At 40.4% G+C, this 26,569-nt stretch overlaps 1 protein-coding gene across 1 annotated transcript in view; it reads left to right on the forward strand.

Moving 5' to 3' along the window:
- Positions 1-9,845: 9,845 nt before the first annotated feature.
- LOC116257495 (E3 ubiquitin-protein ligase CHIP) overlaps positions 9,846-26,569 on the forward strand; it is a 30,836-nt gene continuing 14,112 nt past the window's right edge. The window contains exons 1-4 of the mRNA XM_031634302.2: positions 9,846-10,627; positions 10,799-10,866; positions 10,989-11,052; positions 17,623-17,694. Coding sequence (XP_031490162.1) covers positions 10,517-10,627; positions 10,799-10,866; positions 10,989-11,052; positions 17,623-17,694 — 315 coding nt within the window. The 5' untranslated portion in view covers positions 9,846-10,516. The remainder of the gene's footprint in view (positions 10,628-10,798; positions 10,867-10,988; positions 11,053-17,622; positions 17,695-26,569) is intronic.

Here is a 26,569-nt window from a genome sequence, read left to right on the forward strand (position 1 = left end):
CCAATTTTTTATTGTAACATGCGGGCGCCAAGTTTCGCAGAAACCTTAAATTCCAAAAGTATTTTATAAAACTACCTCGCCCTAGTTTCCACCCAAAATATCCCAAAAAATAATAATAATAAAACGTATAAAAGTAGTATCACCCTGCTGTCCGGCGAGGGCCTTGCGAGACGAGAGGGAGCCTGTGGAAACACTGACGGATTACTCATGGACATCTTCAGGCTTGGTGTGTGAGAAGGAACAGTAAGAGGAAGGAAGCCAAGATTTTTTTTTAGGCGAGTCAAACAGTTCAGTCTCTGAATTCAAGTAGGGTCAAATTGAATTTATACATGGTGCAACTAAATTTTTTTTATTTTTTCAATATATTTTTTTTTTTCGATTGGCTGGGGTGGAAACATGGCCTAGGTGGCCCTCCCCTCCCTCTGCCCCTGGCAGCAAGGAACTGTCCCTGCCCACTGACCACCTTGTTACCATCAGCTTTGGCGAACCCCTGCTCCTCGTCTCCTTGCAGCCAACGCTGCTAGCTGCTGTGGTAGCACCTCCCCACCCCTCTTTTCACCTCCTCTTATCCATGTACTGGCCATAGTGTTGCCTCCATTACGCTCTCCCCATCTGTCAGTGTTGCAACCCTCTTATTCTCCACCCCAACTTCATCACATCACTCTCCCCATCTTTGAGTGTTGTAATCCTCTTCTTCTCCACCACAACTTCATCACGTTACGCTCTCCCCATCTGTCAGTGTTGTAACCCTCTTCTTCTCTAGCACAACGTCATCACATTACACTTTCCCATCTGTCAGTGTTGTAACCCTCTTCTTGTCCACCACAACTTCATCACACAATGATGAAAACAAACCCTTAACTTGATCTCCCTACCTCTTAGAAAAGCACAAAAATCCGCTTGAATAGCCAAACAAAGATCCCCAAGCTCCCCAACTCTCCCCTTCGTTCCCGTGTCAAATCAGGCTCTTACGATTTAGAATTACAGAAAATTAGAAATTCTCCTTCCAATCAGCACTTTTATTGACATCAATTACTAGAATCAACTTAGAACAAATAATCAAATAAACAATGAGAATGAATCAAGTAATCAACTCCGTGGATAAAAGAAATAAAAGATAAAATAGCCGAAGGGAAGGTAGCATACATAAACCAAGATGCCGAATGAGGAAGGTGAGTCGTTGCTGAGACAAGGATTAGGTAAAAAGATCTGCAAGCTGACCTTCGGTTGTGACGAATTGAGTATTCATATTCCCCAGTTCGACTTGTTCTCGAACAAAATGATAATCGAGTTCCAAATGTTTCATACGTGAATCAAAGACTGACTTGATAGTGGTATGTAGTGCCGAAATGTTGTCACCCAATAAAATAGGAGCTTTGGAGAGGTAGACACCTACATCTTGTGAAATAAAGGTAAGCCATTTAATTTCAGGAGCAGCTCCGGTGAGGGCCCGGTATTCAGTTTCATAGGACGAGCGAGTAACAGTTAGTTGTTTCTTAGAACTCCAAGATATACAATTTGGACCAAGAAATGTGCAATATCTGGAAGTCGATCGGCGTGTATCTGGACAGCCTGCCCAGTCTGCATCAGAGTATGCTCGGAGAGTCAAATCTTGTGATTTATAAAACTGGATACCATATTGAGATGTGCCTTGAACATGTCTTATAACGCGTTTCAGGATTTGAAAATGCTTCATTGTTGGGGCATGCATGAATGGACATGCAAAATTTACTGAATATGAGAGATCCGGCTGTATAAAGGTCAGGTATTGAAGTGCCTCTGCAAGACTCCGATATGCGGTAGCATTGGAATAAGGAGGATCATTTTTCTCAGGAGATTTGGAACCGACAATAATAGGTGTGCTCACCATTTTACATTGTTGCATTTGTGCTCTAGAGATAATGTCTTGATCATATTTAGATGATGCATAAATAAACCTTTGGAAGTCCATGCAACTTGAATTCACAAGAAATAATTCAGATCACCCAGATCATTAATAACAAATTATTGTCTGACGATGACGATGAAAGACATTATAAATGACCTGTAAGAATGATATCATCAACATATAGTAATAGAATAGTGACAGATTTTTCAAGTCTGTGAACAAAAGGAGACGGATCGGTGACACTGGAAATGAAGTCCATAGAGAATAGGAATTGAGCAAATCAGTCATACTACGCCCGAGGTGCTTGTTTCAATCCATAAATATCTCATTTTAACCTACAAACATGATTTGGCTTGGACGGATATTTAAATCCAAAAGGTTGCTCAATATAAACTAGCTCACGTAGATGGCCATTAAGAAATGCATTTTTGACATCTAATTGTTTGAGAGGCCAATCAAATGCAAGAGCTAGACTAAGTACGATTCTTATAGTAGCAAATTTTACCACTGGTGAGAAAGTTTCCAAGAAGTACAGTCCTTGAACTTGGCTATATCCTTGTACTACGAGATGCACTTTGAGCCTTTCAAGCTGCCATATCTTTTGAGTTTAGTTTTGAAGACTCAGCGGCTCCCGATCACATGCATGTTTGGTGTATGAGGCACGAGATCCCAAATATGATTTTCCTGTAAAGCAACCATTTCTTCTTTCATAGTCTGATACCAGCCTGGGTGTTTAAGGGAAAGGGTGTAATATGATGGTTCAATTGGAATGGATGAAGTAGTAAGGACATACTTAGGTTTAGGTTTAACAATGCCGTATTTGGATCGAGTAATCATAGGATGAGTTGAGGAGGAGGTAGTCGATGGGACTAAAGGTGAACTTGGTGGCTCGAGTTGGAGAAGTGATGTAGGGGCTGGTATGGGTATAGGTGGTGAAGGAGAAGGTTCTTCGGAATTATGCATTTGGGCTAGACGTTGTGATTTAAGATGAGGCTCATCGGATGAATCTGAAAAGGATACAAAGTCGGCATTAGAGGTTACGGGTCTAGGAGTTGGTGTAGTGATTTGCTATATCCAAGAAATACACAGGGTAATGACTTGGGCTGAAACTTATGATTTGTATATCTTCAAATGTAAGGATGACATCTGGATCTAAAGGCACAAAGACAAGAATAATCAGGCCGTTCCTTGAAAAGCAACTCATACGGACTTTGCATGTGCAAGACTTGTGAAGGAAGTAAGTTGATAAACCATACTGCAGTGAAAAAAGCCTCGATCCAATATTGAGCTGGAAGATGACTATGAAATAACATAGTAAGACCCAATTTTGTAACTGATCTATGTTTTCTTTCCACCATACCATTTTGCTTTGGCGTCTTCTGATAGGATTTTTGATGTTTGATGTCGTTCTCCTTTAACTAATTCATGAGAACCAAACTGTTAAACTTGCCCCCTTCATCACTTTGAAAAACTCTGAGCTTTGCATCAAATTGTGTTTGAATCATTTTGTGAAATTCAAGAAATTTGGCAAAAAATTCAGATTTCTGTTTTAGAGGATAAATCCATGAATATCTAGAGAATTGATCCACAAAATAATATTTTAGATTCTGGCAAGACGCAACAGGAGCCGGTTCCCATAAGTCACAATGCACTTTAGTAAATAAAGAATCACAATCATCATCAATAGAAAGAAATGGAAGTCTACATGCCTTCCCCATCTGACAATCAGCACACGTAAAAGATTTAGGCAAATTTTCTATCATCACAATAAACTTATTTGCAGTCATAAATTATAACACTTTATGATGTAGATGACCAAGTCGTCCATGCCATTCTTCAAAGGGAGCTGATAGGAATTGTGCGAATTCCCACATGGATACCGGCAACTCCAATATGTGTAATATCAAGATGTTGGCCATTTCCTACTATGATTTTTTCTGTTCCTTTATATGGAATTCAGCTTTTGAGTTTATCTGGATCATCAGTCACATGAGAGCTTGCTCCAGTGTCAGGAAACCGGTCTTGATCAGTAGGATCAGTGATTTTTATAGCAGCAAATGCCCATGGCATATCACGTGGTTGATAAGCATGATCAAACCTATGATAACATTTAAAAGCACTATGATTATTTAGGCCACAAATCTGACATGGTACCTTGGATTTGTTCGTCTCTCCATTGGCCAATCCTTGCTGATTTCGAGTCTGAGTTGCTGGATTGAAGCCACGTCCCTTGGAGTTGAACCGATTGTTATTGGTATTGCACAGATTGTTGTTGTAGTGCTTCTATTATTTTGATTGCTGGACTATTGTGTGAAGAAGGCCATTTGGTTGTTCAACCTAGTTTCTCCTGCATGTAGATCTTTGATCTTTTCATGCCCTTGAAGTAAAGACACCACATCAAGGTAGGATGGAACTGGCAGCTTGAGGATGGAGGTCATAAACAACTCATATCTTGGTCCAAGACCATTAACGAGCCAAAACACTTTATCGTTGTCCCCAAGAGGCTTCTCTATTGCTGCAAGTTCATCACATATAGCTTTAAAACCAGAAACATATTCAATGACATGCTTATCTTGTTTATGATAGAGTTGTAGCTTTCTTGTCAACATGATCTCCCTGTCTTTCGATTCCTGAGCAAATGCTGCTGTCAATGTTCTCCATACTTGTGCAGACGACTAAACCTAGGACTTCTTCTCTGAGAGACCCAGTTAGCCAACCTCTTAAAAGACAATCTGATTTTTTTCAGACTAAAAAATCAGGATTTGGTTTGTCTCACGGCTTCACCATTTTCAATACATTCAATAAGGAGGAAGGAGGAAGAAGGAGGAAGCAAGGAAGGAGGGAGGAAGAAGGAGGAGGAATCAGGGAAGGAGGGAGGAGGAAGAAAGGAGGGAGGAGGAAGAAGGGAAGGAGGGAGGAGGAAGAAGGGAGGGAGGAGGAAGAAGGGAAGGAGGGAGGAGGAAGAAGGGAGGGAGGAAGAAGAAGGAGGAAGAAGGGAAGGAGGGAGGTGGAAAAGGGAGGCGGAGAAGGAAGGATCAGAAAGGGAAGGGAGGCGGAGGAAGAGGGAGGAGGAAAAAGGGAAAGAGGGGGAGGAAGAAGGAAGGCGGAAAAGGGAAGAAGGGAAGGGAGGCGAAGGAAGAGGGAGGAGGAAGAAGGGAGGCAGAAAAAGGAGGAAGGGAAGGGAGGCGGAGGAGGAAGAAGGGGGAAGAACGGAGGCAAAGGAGGAAGAACGGAGGCGAAGGAAGAGGGAGGAGGAAAAGGGAAGAAGGGAAGGGGGGCAGAGGAAGAGGGAGAAGGAAGGGGAGGGAGGAGGAAGGGAGGCGGAGGAAGAGGGAGAAGGAAGGGAGGCGGAGGAAGGAGAAAGAAGAGAAGGAAGGAGGAGGAGGAAGAAGGGCTTACCGTGGGTGTTTCTTTCTCCTTCCTCCTCCCTCATTCCCTTCCTCCTCCCCCTCCTCCTTCCTTTCCTTCTTCCTCCTTCTTCCTCACCATTTCCACCAAACGAAGAAATTTTTTTTCAGAAAAATATTTTCAAGTTAACAAACACAAGCTGGATTTGGAAATATGAAATTTTATTTCCCATTCACCAATTCCAAAATTTTTTTTCTAGAATTTTTTTTTCATTTCCATATTTCCAGCCATCAAACGGGCCCTTACAGGCATGTTGCCTCACTGCATGCTAAGTTTCTTGTAAGCTTGATTTTTCCTTTTTGATGTTTTGTGTCATTTCCAGCATGACGTTCTAATACAACAACTTTATTCATGCTCTCAAATGTACATGCACACACATCTATGTATATACATGATTACATAGATACATTTACGCAAGTCTTATATGCAATATATCCCTATTTTTAATTGAATATGGTAAACAAGATTAAAACTTATTGCTATACTCGAACTTAGATTGTTGTAAACTGCAATATTCACTACTACAGTTATATTCTTAGCCGTATACTTCCTATTTTTCATTGTTCGACCATTGTACAAGTCATAGCATAAAAAGATACAGGTTGTTGCATGTTCTTGGTACAGAACTGATTCTCTTCTCCAAATCCTTCTAAATAAATCTGCACATAACTCTACATATACACTCTAGTATGCTTGTGTCTTTATCTATAGACACAACAAAATTTACATGGACTACATGCTGCACATATGGTCTGAACATTTCCATACCTTATTGCTCCAAGGTGCAGTCAATTCGATGTGTTTGCAGGGCTGCCACTCCAAGGCGATTCAGCAGGATTCCCAGAGTCACTCTAATTGTGCAGCCCCTTGTTTCAACCAGCAGCTCCCTAGCTTCTTTGGTCCTCCAAGATGCAGACAATAGACACGTCTATGTCACCAGTGAGTAGGGTGCGGGTGCGGGTGCCGGTGCAATACATCTCAAAAAATTGTGGTGCGGCGAGTGTATTTATGTAAAAAAAACTAACTTCACCCTCGTTCTCTCTTTCTCTCACAGTTGTCGCCGGAAGCGATGGTATCTCAAGTTTGATCATACTAATATATGTATATATTGAATTGCAGTTGGTTGAGTTTAACCCATTTATGTTATTTGACAATCTTTTATAAGTCATACTTTACAAACGGATATTGGTGTTGTCTGTCTGAATAAAAGCGGTCTAGGTCACAAATTTAATCAATTTAAAAGGAAGAATAAATAGCGCCGTAATGTTTTATTGATTAAACAGTAAAGAAATGGACCATATGGCTGCAAGGATGCACATATTTGGGAAAGTTGAACTTTTACTTGAGCCCCATGTTTGAGATGTGTTAAAAAAATAGTCATTTTTTGGAAATTTCAGGAAGTGAAGCCTACTTGTTTAATTAAGATCATAAGGTTCGTCCATGAGTGAAAGAAGAATTATTATAAAAATATGCAGAAAAGGGGAAAAAGGAAAAAATCACCCTCCCCACGCTCAGTCCAGGACGATGATGCCCTAGCTGCTCCACGCTCTCCATTCCAGGATAGAGACCCTCTTCTCTCTCTCTCTCTCTCTCTCTCTCTCTCTCTCTCTCTCTCTCTTTCTGTTGTGCCAGCAGTCACTGCCGCCATTGAAGCGGAGACCACTAGAGATGAAGAATCTGTACACCAAGACGAAGGGTAAGGTGCACCCTTCCCCTTCACTGACTACTCACTCTTCTTCTGCTGCTTCGGCGGAGGCTGTGTCAGTCCTGAAGGTGCTGCCGGCAGCCATCCTCAACGACGCCCTCTCGGATTCTCCCCACTTCCTGACTGTGGAGTTATGCCACCCCTCTGACTGCCCGCAAAGGAGTATCAATAGGGTGCGGGTTGGGTGCAAATCTGGGTTGCACCCGCACTTGCACCCGCGTCGCGTCGACGCAGGTTCGTCACCAGGGTTGCCGCACCCTGGTGACATAGAGACACGTAAACCAGTCCCTCTTAGCTCTTGAGCTTCACTCCAAGATACAGGAAAAACAAGAATCAACTCCCACTCTTCCTCAATTTCTAGTTCATGGGCTTTCCGTCTATGGCTGCAGCAAATGGGAACCTAAAATGCTGCAATATAGAGTTAAATAGGGCCAATGCATGAGCAACAACACCTCCTTATGAATTTTATGAGAATGGCTTCTCGGCTGCCCTCATTCTTCCTTAATTTCACATTTAACATCTTCAATTACTACCTCCAACCACGCATATATTAATTAACCCCTTTATTTTTCCATAATTGCACCCCTTCTTCCTCCTCCTTCTTCCTCCTCCTCCCTTCCTTCCATTCTTCCTCCCTCGCTCCCTTCTTCATCTTCCTTCCTTCTCTTCTTCCTCCTTCTTCCTCACCATTTCCACCATTTCCACCAAACGAAGAATTTTTTTTTCAGAAAAATATTTCCAAGTTAACAAACACAAGGTGGATTTGGAAATATGGAATTTTATTTCCCATTCACCAATTCCAGAAATTTTTTTCTAGAATTTTTTTTCCATTTCCATATTTCCAGCCATCAAACGGGCCCTTACAGGTATGTTGCCTCACTGAGCTAAGTTTCTTGTAAACCTGATTTTTCCTTTTTGAAGTTTTGTGTCATTTCCAGCATGACGTTCTAATACAACAACTTTATTCATGCTCTCAAATGTACATGCACACACATCTATGTACATACATGATTACATAGCTACATTTACGCAAGTCTTATATGCAATATATCCATGTCTTATATGCAATATATCCATATTTGTAATTGAATATGGTAAACAAGATTAAAACTTATTGCTATACTCGAACTTAGATTGTTGTACACTACAATCTTCACTACTACAGTTATATTCTTAGCCGTATATTTCCTATTTTTTGTTGTCCGACCATTGTACAGGTTATAGCACAAAGAGATACAGGTTGCTGCATGCTCTTGGTACAGAACTTATTCCCTTCTCCAAATCCTTCTAAATAAATCTACACATAACTATACATACACACTCTAGTATGCTTGTGTACATGGACTACATGTTGCACATATGGTCTGAACATTTCCATACCTTGTTGCTCCAAGGTGCAGTCAATTCGATGTGTTTGCAGGGCTGCCATTCCAAGGCGATTCAGCAGGATTCCCAGAGTCACTCTAACTGTGCAGCCCCTTGTTTCGACCAGCTGCTCCCCAGCTTCTTTGATCCTCAAGACGCAGATGACAGACATAAACCAGTCCCTCTTAGCTCTTGAGCTTCACTTCAAGATATAGGAAAAACAAGAATCAACTCCCACTCTTCCCCAATTTCTAGTTCATGGGCCTTCCTTCTATGGCTGCAGCAAATGGGAACCTAAAATGCTGCAATATAAGGTTAAACATGGCCAATACATGAGCAACAACACCTCCTTACGAATTTTATGAGAATGGCTTCTCGGCTGCCCTCATTCTTCCTTAATTTCACATTTAACATCTTCAATTACTACATCCAACCATGCATATATTAATTAACCCCTTTATTTTAATTAACCCCTTTATTTTTTCATAATTGCACCCCTTTATGACATAGTTGACCGTTTCAGCTAGACTTAACAATTATTAAATCTAACATTTATAGCCTATATCCATATTAAAGTTTTTGCAATAAATAAAGGAAAAGGAAAACGTTGGGCTTTACACTCCCTATGCCATGCCTTTAAACTTTGGTGCCGGCACAAAGAAGGTAGAATAGAAGAAGCCAAAGTGGCTGAGAATTTGGATACCGCATCTCCACGCATGAACATGTCTGAAACAAGTTTTACTTCGTCCATCATGCCAAAAGTTGACTTACGTAAGTGGTTTTAAAACTTTTCAATCTTTGCTTTGCCTGTGGCTCCGGGGGTCAGTATGTATGCAATTTTCTGATCAACAACTAAATATTGTAAACTTTGTAGATATTCATCTACTCAGCTGAACCTGCAATTTGACGAATTCGATTCGATGTCTGATTATAGCAAGTTGACTGCCTCCAAAGATAATCTATAAGAGCATGCAAGGCTTTGATAAACTAGAAGTCTCGTCTCACCTCCATACTCAAGCTCTATTGTGTCCACCTGAGTGTGGGAACCACCGTAAAGAATGAGTGGAAAGCTCTTTCATTTCGAACCCCTCTTTTAATTCAAGTTTAGAGTTGTATCTCCAGAAGAATATAAATTATATGGATCGAATCCGATTTTCAAATACTTAACCATCAACTTAAATGGTGTGCAAATCATAATGTTTAAGTTTTAAAATAACACCAAATTTCAATCCATAACAACTAATGGATAATGAAAAACACAAGTTGGTGACTTTATTTTTGAAAAATCTTGTCTGTTTGCATCCGTAAGAGTTCAACACTCGGTGCGTTGGGATCTATTTGATAAATTTTGCTTGACATCAGCTTGCTAAATTAAGAAAAAAATTTGGTGTTGGATACTCATGTTTCAAAAGACTACTTTCTATGTCAAATAGGCTTATCCCCTTCTTTTCCGAAAGATGGAAAGGTGTGGTTCTCTTTCAGTGTATTGAATCTTCTTTGCTACTGTCTTTTTTTTCCCCTCACTTCTTCAGTGTGCCTATCTATTTGTTGTGTGCTGATATCGTTGCAGCTTTGCTGGCAAATTCCTTCCTGCAGACTGGGAATGGAAAACAGAGTTTTAAAATTTAAAAATAAGATCAACTGTCGCAGAATGCCATGCTCTAAGGACAGAGCTATCATCTTATCCATGTGAAGTGACGTCTTCCTTTAGTAAATACTTCGCTGATGGTATAAAGAATGCGCGTTTGCAATATACAGCCCGCAAGGCAGGGACCAGTTTTGCAATAGCCCCTCCCCTTCTCTGTGTCCATCTTTTGAAGCTTAGACAAAGCAGCGGCGAGGGAGGGCAGCCATCAGGCGTAATTGTTATTGTTATCATTATCACCAAAGCCTTTTGCCTTTGCCATCTTCCCCTTTTGGGTTGTTCATTATGTGGTTGTTCCTGTGATCGTCGGCTGTTAGGGCTAGCAGTCAAATTTGGACTTGAAGAAGAAGAAGAAGCCCATAATCAGTTGACAAAGTCGCAGGGCGCTTAAAGCAAGGGGCAAGGGGGATGCCCTTGACTTGGATTGATTTCTTTTCCGCACTTTCTGTTCCTGCGCATCGCTCTGTCGCTGCCGCCCGCAAAAGCGACCCGGAAGGGTTCAGCGATGGCGCCGACGTTTGCGAGTGCGGAGAGACAGGCGGAGCTTCTGAAGCAGGAAGGCAATACATTCTTCAAGAAAGATCGCATCGGTGCTGCCATCGAGGCCTATACGGAGGTAATTTTACGACAGTCGTTACCAATCCAACCTTCTTCTTTCTCCTTGCCCTGTTTGTTTTTAGTTCTACGAGTGCCTCCGTTCCTTTTTCGTTCGTTCTTTCTTTCTTTGTGTTTTTTCTTCCAGAATTTGACTCTTCATCCGTTGCTTATGTTTTGACAACGGTTGCAGGCCATTACCCTCTGCCCTGATCGGCCAGTTTATTGGACTAATAGGGCGATTTGCTACCGGAAGAGGAGGTTTGTGTCCTGCGTATCCTTTATTCCTTTTCTTCTTCGTAGCCTTCCTGTTCTTTGTCTTCGTTCATTTTTTCTTGTTCTATTTATCAAGTTTTCCTCCTTGTTTTTCGAGCTTTGTGCAGTGAATGGGATAAGGTGGAAAGGGATTGTAAAACGGCTTTGGAGCTTGATAGCGGTTCCGTGAAGGTCTTCGCATTGCTAACTCTGTGGATTCTTCAATGCTTAATAGTTTTGCACCTTAGGGTGACTGGATGGCACATGCAGCCATTTTTTCTTCGTATAACCTTAAATAGTCAAGCTAATTTTGCGCCTTTCTTTCTCTATTATTCATGACCTGATTCCTTTTCCATTGGAATCGGGTTATACTTATAGTTTTAGCGGGTCTTCTCACATTTTTCTGCATCCTTCCTTCTTCTGAATAAGTTATCCATGATAAGGGAATTTCAAAAAATTATCTGCGGCCATGTCACCCATGATAAGCTTTCGATGGTGGCGGCATGGTCTTTGTTTGATGGTTTGATGTAATCAGTCTGCCCTTAGACGCCTGACCTTCCTGGACCACCATGAACATGGCGGGCCTCATGATTACCTTCTGGCTGGTGCAGCCCAGCCTGGCATAACATTGTGGAATGGTGGCAAAGACAGTGGAGCAGGTGTGAAAACACATCAGTGGATGGATGGGATACCGCTGCTTGCTTTGACGGGCATTACCAGCTGGAGAATCATGAGAGGGAATAGCAAATTCAATGAGAGATGAGTTAGTATTCTGATTGATATGAGTTCGATCCATAATTTCATATGTAACAAGGCAGCTAAGTCTGCTGAGTATGTCATTCTTGACCAGGCAAATTTCAATGTAGTTCGAGATAGTAATCCCTTGTGAAGGTTACTGTGCAGAAGCATAAGTTTATTTTCAGAACAATGGATTGGCTGTTGCTATGCATTTTTCCTACGAGAGTTATTTTTAGGCTTCTAATAGCTTAGGGTGTTCGGCAAAGGCTAAGGTAGGACTTTGGAAAATGGTTATGATGTTTCAATACAAATACAAAGAGGTCTGAACCACTACGAAAGATGGCATGCCTGTCGCTGAAGCAAATACATTGGGCACTTTAAAAATCCTACAAGAAGGCCAGCCAATTTTCTTTGTTGCAGTTAGAAAATATTGACGACTAAGGGCTCTGATCAGTTTATGCTGGATTATAAGAATGTTCAGAACTATCTGATGCACTGTAACACATGGTTCTGGCGCACCATGATGTCTTTGAGGCACATACAACTCTCCCACCTGAGTGCTCAGTTGGACATAAGTTCCGCTGGAACCTGCATAGAACCTTGAACTGTGTGATCTTACAGGTATCTGTATTCTTACAGGTATCTGTATTTATAGAAAACTGAAACTGAAAAAATGTCAGATAGATCATAGATGTTAAACAATGGGATAGTTAGTATGGAAACAACCTGTATTCTGCTCCTGTTTTACTTGTTAAAAGAAAAGATGGTAACTGGTTGTTTTGTTTTGCGGTTAGAAAATATTGACTACTAAGGACTCTGATCAGTTTTTGCTGGATTATAAGGATGTTCAGAACTATCTGATGCACTGTAACATATGCTTCTTGGGTGCCATGCTGCCTTTGAGGCACCTATAACTTTCCCACCTGAGTGCTCAGTTGGACATAAGTTCCGCTGGAACCTGCATAGAACCTTGAATTGCTGTGATCTTACAGGTATCTGTATTTATAGAAAACTGAAACTGAAAAAGTTGTCAGATAGATGCTAAGCAATGGGATAGTTAGTATGGGAACAACCCGTATTCTTCTCCTGTTTTACTTGTTAAAAAGTAACTGGGTTGTTTTGCATTGATTGTCGAGCTCTTAGTGCAATAACTATCAAAGATAGATTTCCGATACCTAGAGTGGAGGAATTGGTTTGACGTGTTACATGACTATACAATTCTGCATACTTCTTAAGTTAGATTTAAGGATTGGGTATCATTAAATTGCAGTGATGATTTCCCATATACCAAGAGCTGCATTTTGTCCAAACGTACATTCGGTAAATCTACTATCAGCTAACTTGGACATGTAATCTCACAAACAGGTTTATTCAAGGAGAAGGACAAGGTAGAAGTTATTTCTGAGTGGTTGAGTTTCTTTAGGTCTAACATGCTGTTCTCAATGGTTTATTTGTCCTTATGGTCTCATCACTTGTCCCTTACTGGTCTGTTAAAGAGAGATGCAATTTCTTGGAATGATGCTGCTGATAAAGCTTCCAATCTTCTCAAGAGAGACACAACTGTTGCACCTATTCTACATTTTCCTGATTTTCCAGATCAGTCTTCATTGAAATAGATGCTTCTGGAGTGAGTACGGAAGCTTCCATGACACTACAAGGACATTTGATTGCCCTTTTAAGCAAGGCCAGGGGCGAGCATTTCATAGTATGACTTCATATAAAGGGGAAGTAGTGGCAATTGTGCTTGCTGTTCAAAAATTGTGGCCATATATACTGGGGCTCTGGTTTTCTCTTATGCGGCGATGATTGAAATCTTAACTTTTGCTAGAATAGGGAGTCATCACAACTGCACAATAGCTTAGATCCTCAAACTGCTTGATTGTGATTTTCAGATTATATATCAAAAAGGGGGTGACAACAAGCTGCAGAAGCACTCTTACAAAATGAAGGAATCAGTTGTTAAAAACAAGTCATTATTGTGCTTTTTGTCCTCACTATTACTCTTTGGCAGCATATTGAGTCTGAACACTGCAAGTATGATTTCGTTCTGTCTTGAGAAAAGGCTAGAAGGAGTAATTTCTGTACCTCATTATCATGTTCTAATTCTAAGGACTCTTCATTGATACCACAAATTTCTAGCATTGTCATGAGTCTCTAGAAGCTGGCTATTCTGGCACCTGTTATAGACATAAACAAAAATTTTGGTGGCCTGGAGTGTGTCGCATCACTCAAGCCTGTATCCGAGCATGTGCAGTCTGCCAAGAAACAAATATCAGTATATCAGACACTTACGACACCAGGATGACTGCAGCAGTATGTCATGGTATTTCCATGGATTTCATAGAGCAATTACCAAAGCTCCATGACAGATCGGTGACAATGTATGACCATTTTATATCGCTGGTCTATTCCTTTACTGCTCAATTGATGGCTGCTACATTTCTAAATAGTGTTGGGAAGCTGCATGAAATACCTTGATTAGTACTAAGTGACACAGATAAAATTTGTCACTTCATTTTATCCAACTTGTTTGAGGTTGCGGGGTGTTCAATTGTAATTAACTGCTGCATGTCACCCACAAATAGATGGTGACTCAGAGATTGGGAATAGAAGCCTGCAGCCACAGACCTGTCTTCTTTTCTTCACTAGTGAACAGCCTGACTCTGGGCCCATATACATAATTATATATCAATGGGTGAATCCTCTTATAACACTTCTTATCACTTGACAGCCTTTTGAAGCTATTTATAGTCAACCGCCACCAACATTACACTAGTATTGATCTCATTTCGCCACAATTTCAGTTGCTAGTATACGCTTCGTGCTCAAGATGGAATCCTCTATGATCTCAAGGCTCAACCAGCAATTGATACAATCACATGTTCTAGTTTTCGACACCAAGCAGATAGAGAGTTTTAGGTAAGGGGCTAGGTATTGCTTAAGGTTTTGTGCTTATGGAAATTTACATGCAATTGTGCTAATTGCCATGAACTTTCTACTCATTATTTGTGCCCTTAAGTAATTTGCAGAAGCTGAAAGGTTGCTTATCAATTAAAACTGCCAGAGGAAGTTCATACGCATTTAGTCTTTCATGTATCTGTATTATAACAAGAAGGAAAAGGTCATATGTTGCCTTGATCTTGATTGGGGTAACTAGTTCAAGAACATATTAGGGCAGAAACAGGGACAAAGATATGAGAGAGAGAGAGAGAGAGTGTTATTTTCCACACATACTTTGGAATTACAGGTCTCTTTGTACTCCTGGCCTCCTGGGTTTTATTTGGTTGGACTGGATTTTGTTGGATCCTTATTCTTCATCTGTAACCTTTTCCTTACACAAACCATATCTACCTTAGCTTCCAAACCCTGGTCCTTGTTCTGTTCTTTGCCACTTATATCCTGAGATGTAACAGATTCCCTCCTGCTTCAAATAGCACCTTGTCCACGAGGTATAACTTGAGAATAACAAAGGCACAATGCCTGAACATCTTCTTTTTTTTTGGTACATAGGAGCGGTTTAGAACCGCATTAACTAACTATAGCACGAGGTCGAGCTACACCAATCAGATCCTCCTCAATCAATCGATGCAAATGACCAGGTGGATTGGAAAGAATGGTCACTCCAAAAGATCCTTGAAAAGCCCATGAGGCAAGAAAATCCGCACACATATTAGCTTCTCTGTATGTATGACATAAGACACACTCCCAATCACGTCTCAGTAATTCTTGACATTGTTTCACTATCTGGAATAAAGGATCACGAGGCTGCAGGTCTTTTAGAACCTTGTTCACAGCTAATAAGGAATCTGATTCAACAATAACTTTACGAAAGCCACGTTCCCAGGCCATTTTCAAACCATGAAGAATAGCAATGAGTTCTGCCTTAGTTATATGACCATATAACCCGCACGACAAGTGAAGCCAAATAACCATTCACCATTATCATTGCGAAATAAACCACCAGCCGCTAAGTCTCCTGGATTTGTTCTAGCAGCCGCATCAACATTTAACTTAACAAACCCCAAGGGAGGTGACATCCATGCAATGAAGGTTTGAACTTTTCGTTGGGATAATCGAAGTTGGGCCATATGGTTTCTAAACTCCCCAATAGAAGCAGTATGCGAAATATCAGTATCATCGCTTCACACAACCAATCACTCTTTTTTCCATCCATTGTTTTGTTTCCAACAAGGTCCCTACAAAATACAAACTGCATATGGCACGGAAGGGTCAAACTTTGGTAGTTCTTTAGAAGGTATGAGCGTGATCATTATGAAAAGGTTTTGAATATACCTTTCAACATGGACTTTCTGCATATCCTTTTGGTACTAATTGAAGAATTCCCTATTATGTTGACAATAGAAGTTGTTGAGCTGGAGTCAGAGAATAGAGCATGACATGAGTTTTCATAATCTTTACCTACTGCTGCAAAGGTTGACAATGTACAAATGGCGTGGCTAAGAACTGTGTAACATGGATCCCGCATTTTGGGTGTTACACTCACATCTGCACGATGGGGATGTGCCTGTGGGTGCTCCTTGGGTGTGGCACTTACCCAGAGGAAAACAAGGGACAAAAAGGAGGAAGAGGAAAGAGAGGATGAAAAAAGTGAGGGAAGAAAGGGTGGAGGAGGAGGGAGGAGTTAGTTGGAAGAAAGAAGAAGAAAGGAGGAAAAAGGCGGAGGAGAGAAGAAGAATGAGGAGGGAGGAGGAAGAAAGAAGAGGAAAATGTACATAGGCAGCAGACATTCCTCGCACCACAAAGAAGCTTGATGGCTTGATGTGCTTATATCGTGCTATTGGAAGACATCTGTTCGCAAGAAGGGAAAATGTTTCTTGTAATCATTTGTGTCAATGAGTGTCTTTACCATTGTTAAAATAGACGTGTTTTGGAATAAAATGCAGCAACTCATCAACCATTTGGTTGGAAATTGGATATATCATAGAACTATAAGCTGAAGTTACACTTTGAACAATTGTTCATATAATCATAATCTTGCCTAATCTAAGCTTCAGAAAACTGAAAGTAGTGTATTAAGAACTGCTGTAAACTTGGTAATGCTCACATGAATTGCAGATCATTTACCCTGTCCTTTTACTTGTTCTTTGCAGTTTCAGTCCTGTTTTTTTATTGTTTCCTATCCAAGCTACAACATGTATCAGCCCATAATTCTTAATTTTTCTATTGGCGAACTCCCTCCAAACACTTAACTGTCTACCCTCTTTGTTAATTCCTTTGTAATGTCATTCTTTTTTGCTGATGCTTTTTAGGCCTCAGACTACCAAGCTAGTGTTGTCTTGAATATACCAATTTAGTTTTGTTCCAATCCTTGCAGAAATTTCTGTAAATTATTTGATTAGATATCATTAATTAAAAAGTCTTTCTGCTGGCTCAAATCGATCTACTAGTGCAGCTTTGAGGGGTGAAGCCTTTATTGGTCATTTGATTCAATTTACATATTAATCGTTCATTATTATTATTGTTTTTTTTTGTTGTTTTTTTGGTATATTACTGCCATCCCTTAGTTGTTGCTATAGTCATAGCAATTTCATTTGATGATCCAGAAGTTGATGAATGCAATCAAGAACAACAACAACAATAGAAAGAGAACAGCGATGACTTATCAGTTATAAATATGTAGTTTAACTATTATAAGAACCAATTAGTTTGGTAAAATGACTTCTTGTGGCAACATTTTAGTATGACAAGATAAGAAACAGTATCTACTATCCAGCAAAAAAGGTTGATTAGGGGCTTAGGCCATTACTGGCAGTTAATGAACAACTGTTTTTCTTTTGGCCTATTGTATCTTGCTCTAGTTTGTAGCACTCTTTTCTTGTTTCCTTAGGTAATTTTGCGGTTTTGACGTTTGAATTTCTGCTTCATTCTGTGAATAATGGTTGTACAGCTGAATTATGCCAGCTTTACCTTCATCTTTTACAATGGTTTTTATGTTATTTTACCCAATATTGACATCATCATGTTAATCTTTTCTTCACTTGGTGACATATTTAATATTTGCAGGCTCATTATATGCTTGGCCTAGCACTGTTACAACGAGATGAACATGAACTAGGCATTGTGGAATTAGAAAAGGTACAAATTTCATTCTTGTATGAGTTATAAATGAAAGTGTACCTTTTATGTTTTATTTTTCTTCTTTAAATGGAATTTACTTTCAAGGTTGAAAGTAGTAGAAAGAATGTTTAGTAGACAGGTCAATTAAGTACTCATTGGAAGTTTCATTGATTCTTTGCTAATATGACGATCTTAGGGCATGTTTGATAGCTGTGGATCTCAGATCCAAACTTGGATCTACCTGAGAGATCCACAGTGTTAACGCCGATTTTAACATCCATGGATTTCAAATCCAAGAAGGGTCTGAAATCCACATATTTTAGGTTAGAGGGATTGCTGGTTTAGTCTGACCTCTCCTACAGATCTCAACTTTAGGGGAGAGGTGATGGCAGGAAGAGGCGTGCCATAACCCCTGCCCACCTCACTTTGCTTTCTCTCTCTCTCTCTTCTGTGACCTTCCGGCAAAAGGCTTGCTGGAAAAAAACAAAAAAGACGAAACCCTCGTCCATTGCTAAGTGTTTCAAAGTAGAAGCCCTCCGTCATTGCCGAGTGTTTCAAAGTAGAAACCCTCGAAAGTGACTGAATTGAAACCCTTAGCGCGAGAGGGATTCAAACCTTTTTTTTCGGCTTGCAGAGAGAGAAAATTTAAAATTTTGTAATATCAGATTACTGTGTCATCAACCAAAGACTTATGAACCAAAAAACAAGAAAGAAGGAGAAAAGTGCCAAAGTATAGGGACAGCAACAGCAGTAAATGTCTACTGAACCCTAAGATTATATTATCACATCAATCTTTTACACAATAAGTCCTATTAAAAACAAAGAATATTACAGCCATGCCCTTAATGAGAAAACATAGCATTAAAAACGAAACACCTAATATGACATCTGGATCTGGATCTGGATCCAGACATCATGTCCCAAACTTTATAACGGCCTCCCTCAAGTTGTACATGGTCTTGCATCATGTACAGCTTGTTCTTTAGCAACCAGAATTGTCATCTTGTTAATCCTTTAGTAAATAAGTTTGCCAGTTGATCTTTAGTTCTACACTTCTAACATGTTGAGGCTCTATCTCCTTTTGCTCAACCCTTTTTTGAATAAAATGTTGATCAATTTCATTGTGCTTGGTCCTGCTATGCTAAATGGGATTAAAAGTAATATTAATTGTGCTTTGATTGTCACATAGGAGCACTGAGCAAGCAATCTTCTCCCCTAAATCATTCAACAAATGTTTAATCCAAGTAGCTTCTGCTATGCCTGCAGCCATTGACCAGTATTCTGCCTCGATACTAGATCGTGCCACAGCCTTTTGTTTTCGGCTGCTCCAAGACACAAAATTATTACTTATGAAAACACAATAACCTCACCAATCTCCTCTCATCTGGATCACCTGCCCAGTCTGCATCTATATAAGTGATTATCTCATGTCCATGATCCCCATCGTCATTCTTATGGTAAATACTTTCTTGGGGTAGAGGTTGATAGACAAGGGGACACACTAACACTCATGCAGCAAAAGCATACTCTTAATCTTTTGGAAAAGACGGGCATGACAAATTGTAGACCGGTTACTACTCCTAGTGTGTTACATCAGAGATTAAGTTCTGAAGATGGGGAGGCTTATGTCAATCCTACAAGATATCAAAGCATTGTTGGCATGTTACAATATCTTTTAGTTACCAGGCTTGATATTGTTTATGTTTTTAATTCAGGTTTCTCAGTTTATGCCTGCTCCAAAAGAAGGTCATATGGAGGCAGTGAGTTGTGATACCTTTCTTTTGGTAGCCAAATGAGGAATGATCCAACAAACATTTTCTAAAGCCAAAACCTTGAATCTGTAAAGAAAAACTCTTAAACCAAGAACGAGATGCTTGTTTTAACCCATACAGAGACTTTTTCAATTTGCACACCCAAATTGAAGGATCTTTTTCTGCATATCCTAGGGGCTATGTCACCTAGGTGCAGGGTGCGGGTGCCAGTGCCGGTGTGGCACATCCTCAAAAATTTAGGTGCGGCGGTGCGGCGAGAATATTTATTTGTTATTATTAATTTATTATTATAATATATATATAGACACATACACACACATATAAGAATTAAGAAATTTAGAGTATACACTATAGTTTATACTTTATATACTCTACACTACACACTTTATGGATAAATTATATATGAATATTATATATTACATACTTATAAGTTATAATGTATTGTGTATATGAATGTAACATATTAAGCATTAACATGCTTACAAAGTACAAACATTAAACAAGTAAACAAAAAACAAAAAAAACCATGACAGAACACTGAAATGGAAAAAAAAATGTTAAACCTATGTCACATAGGTATGGGTACGCGGGTACGGGTGCCGGTGCGGGTACGGACCATTTTTAAAAAACTTGGGTGCGAGGGTACGGCCGTACACACACATGCCCATACATATATAGAAGTTAAAATGAAGAAAAAAGAGGGAAGTGGTACATTAAAATGAGGGTTTCGAAAATTTTAATGTTAAAATGGTTTAAGAAGTTAAAATGTAAAAATCGTTAACATTAAAATCAGACAAATTTGAACTCAATCAACTTTGACCGAGTCTGAAAAAGGTCAAAAATGACCTTGGGTGCGTTGACCGCACCCGGTACGGTCAACGCAATACCCTGTTGTACCTAGGGCTGTACCCGTACCTGTACCCGAGTTGTACCCGTACTGTGCGGGTACTCCTCGAGGAGTACCCATGTGACAAAGTGTTAAACCCTCTTTTTAACGTTAAAAATTTTTTAAATAAAAAATATCAAAAAAAGACGAAAATAGGCTTGACGAGGTTTGACCGCACTCGACTCGAGTCAAACGCGAGTCGGGTGCGTGTCCAAAATTGACCCGAGTCGGGTGCAAATCCAAGCTGCACCCGTACTCGAGTCGTGTCGACACGGGTGCAACAGTCAAATTGCAGCTTCCAGGTGACTTAGCCTGGGAGTTGTTCCATATAAATTTCTTCCTTCAAATATCCATGCAAGAATGCGTTCTTAACATCCATCTAATTGAGTGTCCTTCCTTGATCAATAGCTAAAGATATGATGATACGTATTGTACCCATTTTAACCACCGGACTAAAAGTTTCATCATAATTTTCGTCGTATTGTTGCGTGAAACTCCAAGCAACAAGTCGTGCCTTATATCTTTCAATGCTCCCATCGGGTTTATATTTTATGTTATAAACTCATTTAGAACCAGCAACATTCCCTCCTTTTGGTTGTGGTATCGCATCCCAAGTCTGACACTCATGAAGAGGTTCCATTTCTTCATTCATAGCTTCAATCCATTGTTGCTATTTGACAGCTTGATTGAGATCCTACTTTGTGAGTTTGAGACGTAAATAGTTAAAAATCAAGAGAAATGTATCATGACTCACCCATTGTTGAATTGGATGCCAAATGCAAATCGATCTTTGCCGTTGTTCAGTAGTGGTTACCTCTAGACTACTTGGCCTCTTTTCTCTAGCTTTTCTAACATATACTTGTCCAGAAAAGCAGTCAATAGGACGTTCTTCATCGGCGTAATGGCTGCTTAAACCCTCTCTATTGTTCAAGGATGAATGGATGGTGGATTGATGTCTGCTCTATATTGGTAAAAAGATCAGCACTTAACCATGGTTCATACATCTCCACTATTCTGGGTTGCACTTGATTTGACACGTCTATGCCAAAATCATGTCTATCAAAAACAACATTTCTGGAGGTTCTAATACATTTTGAAGTGGGATCATAACATCAATATCCTTTATACTTGTCTGCATGTCCTATAAATCTGCACTTTTCTGCCTTGTCTTGAAACTTATTTCTCAAAGATGAATCAATATGCACATAACATACACACCCAAAAACACATAGTTCATTATAGCATGGATGTTGATCAAACAAAATATAATATGGGGATTTCCCATTCAAGATGGACATAGGGAGACGATTTATAATGTAGACCGATGTATGAAAAGCCTCCACGTGAAGGCTAATGGGGCACATTGCCGTCATGTAACATGCTTATAGCACTCTCTATTATATGATGATGTTTCTTTTCTGCAACTCCATTTTGTTGCAGGTTATATGGGCAATAAATTTGTCGTCCTATTCCAATATCTGGAAGAGAGGCAATAAATTGTTTGACGCATACTCTCCTCCACCATTACATTGCAGATGGACAATATCATAGGAAAATTTTGTTTTAACCATGGAATGAAAATTTTGAAATATTTGAAATACTTCATGTTTATGTTTCATGAAATATATCCAAGTATAGCGGGAATAAAATGAAAATGACATAATATCGGCTTCCAAATAAAGAAGGAATAGGAGCGGGTCCTCAAACGTCAGAGCAAACAATTTCAAAAGGCCTTGAAGCTCTTTTATTAATAATATGAAATGGAAGAACGTGATTCTTATAGAGTTCACAACTTGAGCACTTCTTAGACTTTGAAGGAGGTGACAAACTAGACTTTGGAATAAGATTGCTAGAAAGAAGACTTTCAACAAAACTTCTACTACAATGACCCAACGACTGTGCTAGAGTTCTGCTTATTACAATAGCTAGAGATAATCAACGAATTAGAACTGAAAAACTTTGATAACTCTGAAGAAGGCTTCGATGGCTCCAACCGAAGAACAGGGACTGAAGAAACTGAAGAGGTGATTGGGTTCTCCTTGAAGACATACATGTCTCGACTCTCCACATCGTTCCCCTTCAGTGAATATCTCGTTCATTTGAAGATCCTTAACATAGACAGAAGAATGAGTAAATTCAACGGTATGCTGATCATCAACAAGTTTAGCAACAAACACAATATTCTTTTTAATATTAGGACCGAGAAGAACATTGACAAAGGAAGAGACGATTTTGACATGTGAATTTGTGCATTTGCCAATATGACTGATGGAGTGATGAGATCTGTCACCCGTAACTATGCTACCTTTCCCAAGATAAGGAGATAGATTAGATAGTTTACCCGCATCGCCCGTCACATGTGAGTCTGCCCCGAATCAACGTACCACTGTCCTTGCTCATTTTGCTTGACCGTCATTTGTGACAGGGCTGACAATAAGACCTAATGTACATTTCCTGGTGGTATCCTCATTCCCCGAGAGTTACTAGTCTATTTTCAAGCTTATGCATTTTTTCTTTATTCTGCAGGTTAAACCAACAATCAGCTTTCACATGTCCCCTTTTATTGCATTGGAAGCATGTGGGATTCGTTTTTGATTTCCTGTAGTAAGCTCCTTGGGATGATGGGTGTAGGAAAAATGCCTCATCCTCCATGTCCAAAACGACATCTACCCCTGCCTCCTTGTTGTCCTCCCTTCCCTCGTCCATAACCTACAAAAGTCTTTGTAGCAAGCATTGAATGAAAACTGGTTGAATCTTTCTCTTTTGCTCTGTGCTTCATGATATTCTCGTGATGAAGAAGCTTTACCTGTAGTTCTTCAAAAGTGGGCAGCTGTGGAAGACACTGCAGTGCTATAGTAAGCATGTCAAAATCAGGTCCTAAGCCATTTATAAGCCGTTGTACTTTGTCCTTATCTGAAATACTCCATGACTGACATTGAACCCTTCTTCAAATTCTGAAATTCTTTCTTCAAAAATAGAATCCATGCCTCTGATATATGAGAATAAGTCTGAGATAAATGAGTCCATAGCTCTGCTGCAGTGTCATCATTTGAAAGAGTAGCCAATACTTCCTAAGAGAGTGTCAAAGTGATGTAGGCAACCAAAGATTGGTCGCTTTTTCTCCAAGATGGATTTATTGTGAACTTAGAACATGTGGCACCTTTCTCATTGTAGAAACACGCAACACACGAAGGAAGAAGAAAGGAACACACGGTATACGTGGAAAAACCTTAGAAAGAGGTAAAAAACCACGGGGAAGCTCTAACCTAGGTGCACCACCGCAACCCTAGGAGAGAGAAAATCTATTCACTTAACTCAACAATTACACGTAAGTGAAGAATATATATGAGGGAGAGAAAGAGTGCCGCCTAGGGTACCGAGCCAGCCTCGGTATCCATGCCCCATGGGACCGGGTCCAGATATGGACCCGGTTCCCCATTACAATCTATTTTAACACTCCCCCTCAAGCTTGGCATACATGTCAAACATGCCAAGCTTGCTAACATTTTTCTCAAATTGAGATGTACATAAAGACTTAGTTAAGACATCAGCAACTTGATCTTCAGACTTCATATAGGGCAGGATCAACTCCTTTGAATCTATGCGTTCCCGTATGAAGTGGCGATCGATCTCCACATGTTTGGTTCTGTCGTGCAGGACTGGATTGTTTGCCAAGTTAATAGCCGACTTGTTGTCACAATACATCCTCATCTTCTCTTCCATTTTCACCCCAATACCTGCTAAAAGAATTTTGAGCCATCCCCCATAGCAACCGCCCTGTATTCAGCCTCAGCACTGGACCTGGAACAAACTTCTTGTCTTTTACTTCTCCATACCACCAGGTTACCTCCAAGAAAGATGCAGTATCCTGTGGTAGACCTTCTAGTATCTGTGCATCCTGCCCAGTCGGCGTCAGAGTATCCTTCAATGCTGAGTTGACCTTGTCGAGTATAGAGCAGTCCTTTCCCTGGGTCATTCTTTAAGTATCCCAATACTCTTTCAACACTTTTCCAATGACAATCAGTAGTGGCATGCATAAACTGACTTAACACACCCACAGCATACGTAATATCCGGGCGAGTAAGAGTGAGATAAATGAGTTTACCAACCAGCCGCTGATACCTTCCTTTTCCTTCCTCATCCAAGATCGTCCCAGTTTTGATACTTATCCTTGTGCCAGACTCCATTGGAGTAAGAAAGGGCCTGCATCCCAGTTTACCTGTCTCTTTTAGAAGATCTAAAGTGTATTTCCTTTGGCTCATAACAAGTCCAGTCTCAGATCGTGCGATCTCAATTCCCAAAAAATACTTCAATTTACCCAGATCTTTGAGATCGAATTCAGCAGCTAACGTTTCTTTCATCTTCCTTTTTTCTTCTTCGTCATCACATGTGACAATCATATCATCAACATATACAAGTAGAAGGCTCACCAGACCATTTCTCTGCTTGATGAAGAGGGTGTGATTACCATTTCCCTGTTTATATCCATTAGTCTTCATCACAACCCTTAGTCTTTCAAACCACGCTCTAGGGGACTGCTTGAGGCCACACAATGCTTTCTTGAGATAACAACACTTTCCGTTCTGCGCATATCCAGGCGGCATGCTCATATAGACTTCTTCCTCAAGGTGACCATTCAAGAAGGCGTTCTTGACATCAAGTTGGTCCATGCTCCACTTCTTTTGTACTGCCAGAGCTAAGATGACCCTTACTGTCTTCAGTTTAGCAACGGGAGCAAACGTCTCAAGATAGTCAATTCCATATTTCTGGCTAAACCCCTTTGCAACGAGACGAGCTTTATATCTTTCTACAGTGCCATCAGGTTTGTACTTCACAGTAAACACCCACTTGGAACCAACTAAGTGAGTTCCCTTGGGAATATCAACAACCTCCCACGTATTGTTCTTTGCCAGGGCGTCCATCTCCTCTGGCATGGCCTGTAGCCATTTAGGATCCTCCCTGACATCTTCCACTGACCTGGGAATAACAGCCATAGATAAAGAGGTAATAAAGCACTTATAGTCTTTACTGAGTTTAGCATACGAAACAAATCTCTGAATAGGATGAGAAGTACATGACCTGGTGCCTTTGCGCAGGGCTATGGGAAGATCTTCATTCATTGGACTTGGATCATCCGGGGAGCTCACAAGATTGGGATTGGTAACATCAACGACCTCCATCACATCCTTCTTCTTCCTGTTGTATACCTGACCAAACAAATGATCACGAGACTGTTCTTCCACAGGGCCCCCCTCCATCTGACTGTCTCTGTCCTCACTGACTGTGTCTACCACACTCGGAGAACTAGCCGTGTAATCCAAGAAATTCGTGAACTGAATCAACTGATGCGAAGAATACTCTTCCACTCTCTCACCTAGACACTTCCCCTGAAGAGGATTCGCATGAAAGTATGCCTCATGTTCATGAAAGGTAACATCCCTGGAGACATATACTCTGGAAGTGCTAGGATCGACACACTTGTATCCCTTCTGGGTGGAGGAATACCCCAAAAAGACCGCTTTGATGGACCGATGATCAAGTTTCTTGAGAGTGAGACTATGATCATGGACAAAGCAAACACACCCAAACACCCGAGGGGTCAAAGGCCAGGGATTTTGAGTAGGCCACAAAACAGAATAAGGGGAATGACCATTCAACACACGAGTAGGCATACGGTTAATGAGATGAGCACTAGTGAGAAGTGCATCACCCCAGTACCGCTTAGGGACACGACGTTGAAACATAATGGGCCGGGTGACATGTAACAAATGACAGTTCTTCCTTTCAGCCACGCCATTCTGAGGAGGTGTGTAGCTACAGGATGTTTCATGTATAATACCCTTGCTTCGCAAGAAGTCATCAAGGGATTGGGAGACATACTCTCGAGCATTGTCAGTACGAAGGGCCTGAACAGAGGTCTGGAATTGAGTTTCAACAAATGCAACGAAGTTTTTGACAATGCCGGGAACTTCACTACGTTCTTTCAACAAATACACGAACGTACACCGAGAGTAGTCATCAATAAGAGTCATGAAATAATGAAAACCACGACAAGTGGGTACTCCCGAAGGACCCCAAACATCAGAGTGAACCAAAGCAAATGGACGGCTGGTTTTATTGAACGAAATAGGGTACGAGGCCCTAACATGCTTAGACAACTGACACACTTCACAGGCGAAGGTGTCCAAAGAAACAGACTGAAACATCTTAGGAAACAACTGTTTAATCAACTGAA

The sequence above is a fragment of the Nymphaea colorata genome, chromosome 7, assembly GCF_008831285.2.
Source record: "Nymphaea colorata isolate Beijing-Zhang1983 chromosome 7, ASM883128v2, whole genome shotgun sequence".
NCBI lineage: Eukaryota > Viridiplantae > Streptophyta > Magnoliopsida > Nymphaeales > Nymphaeaceae > Nymphaea > Nymphaea colorata.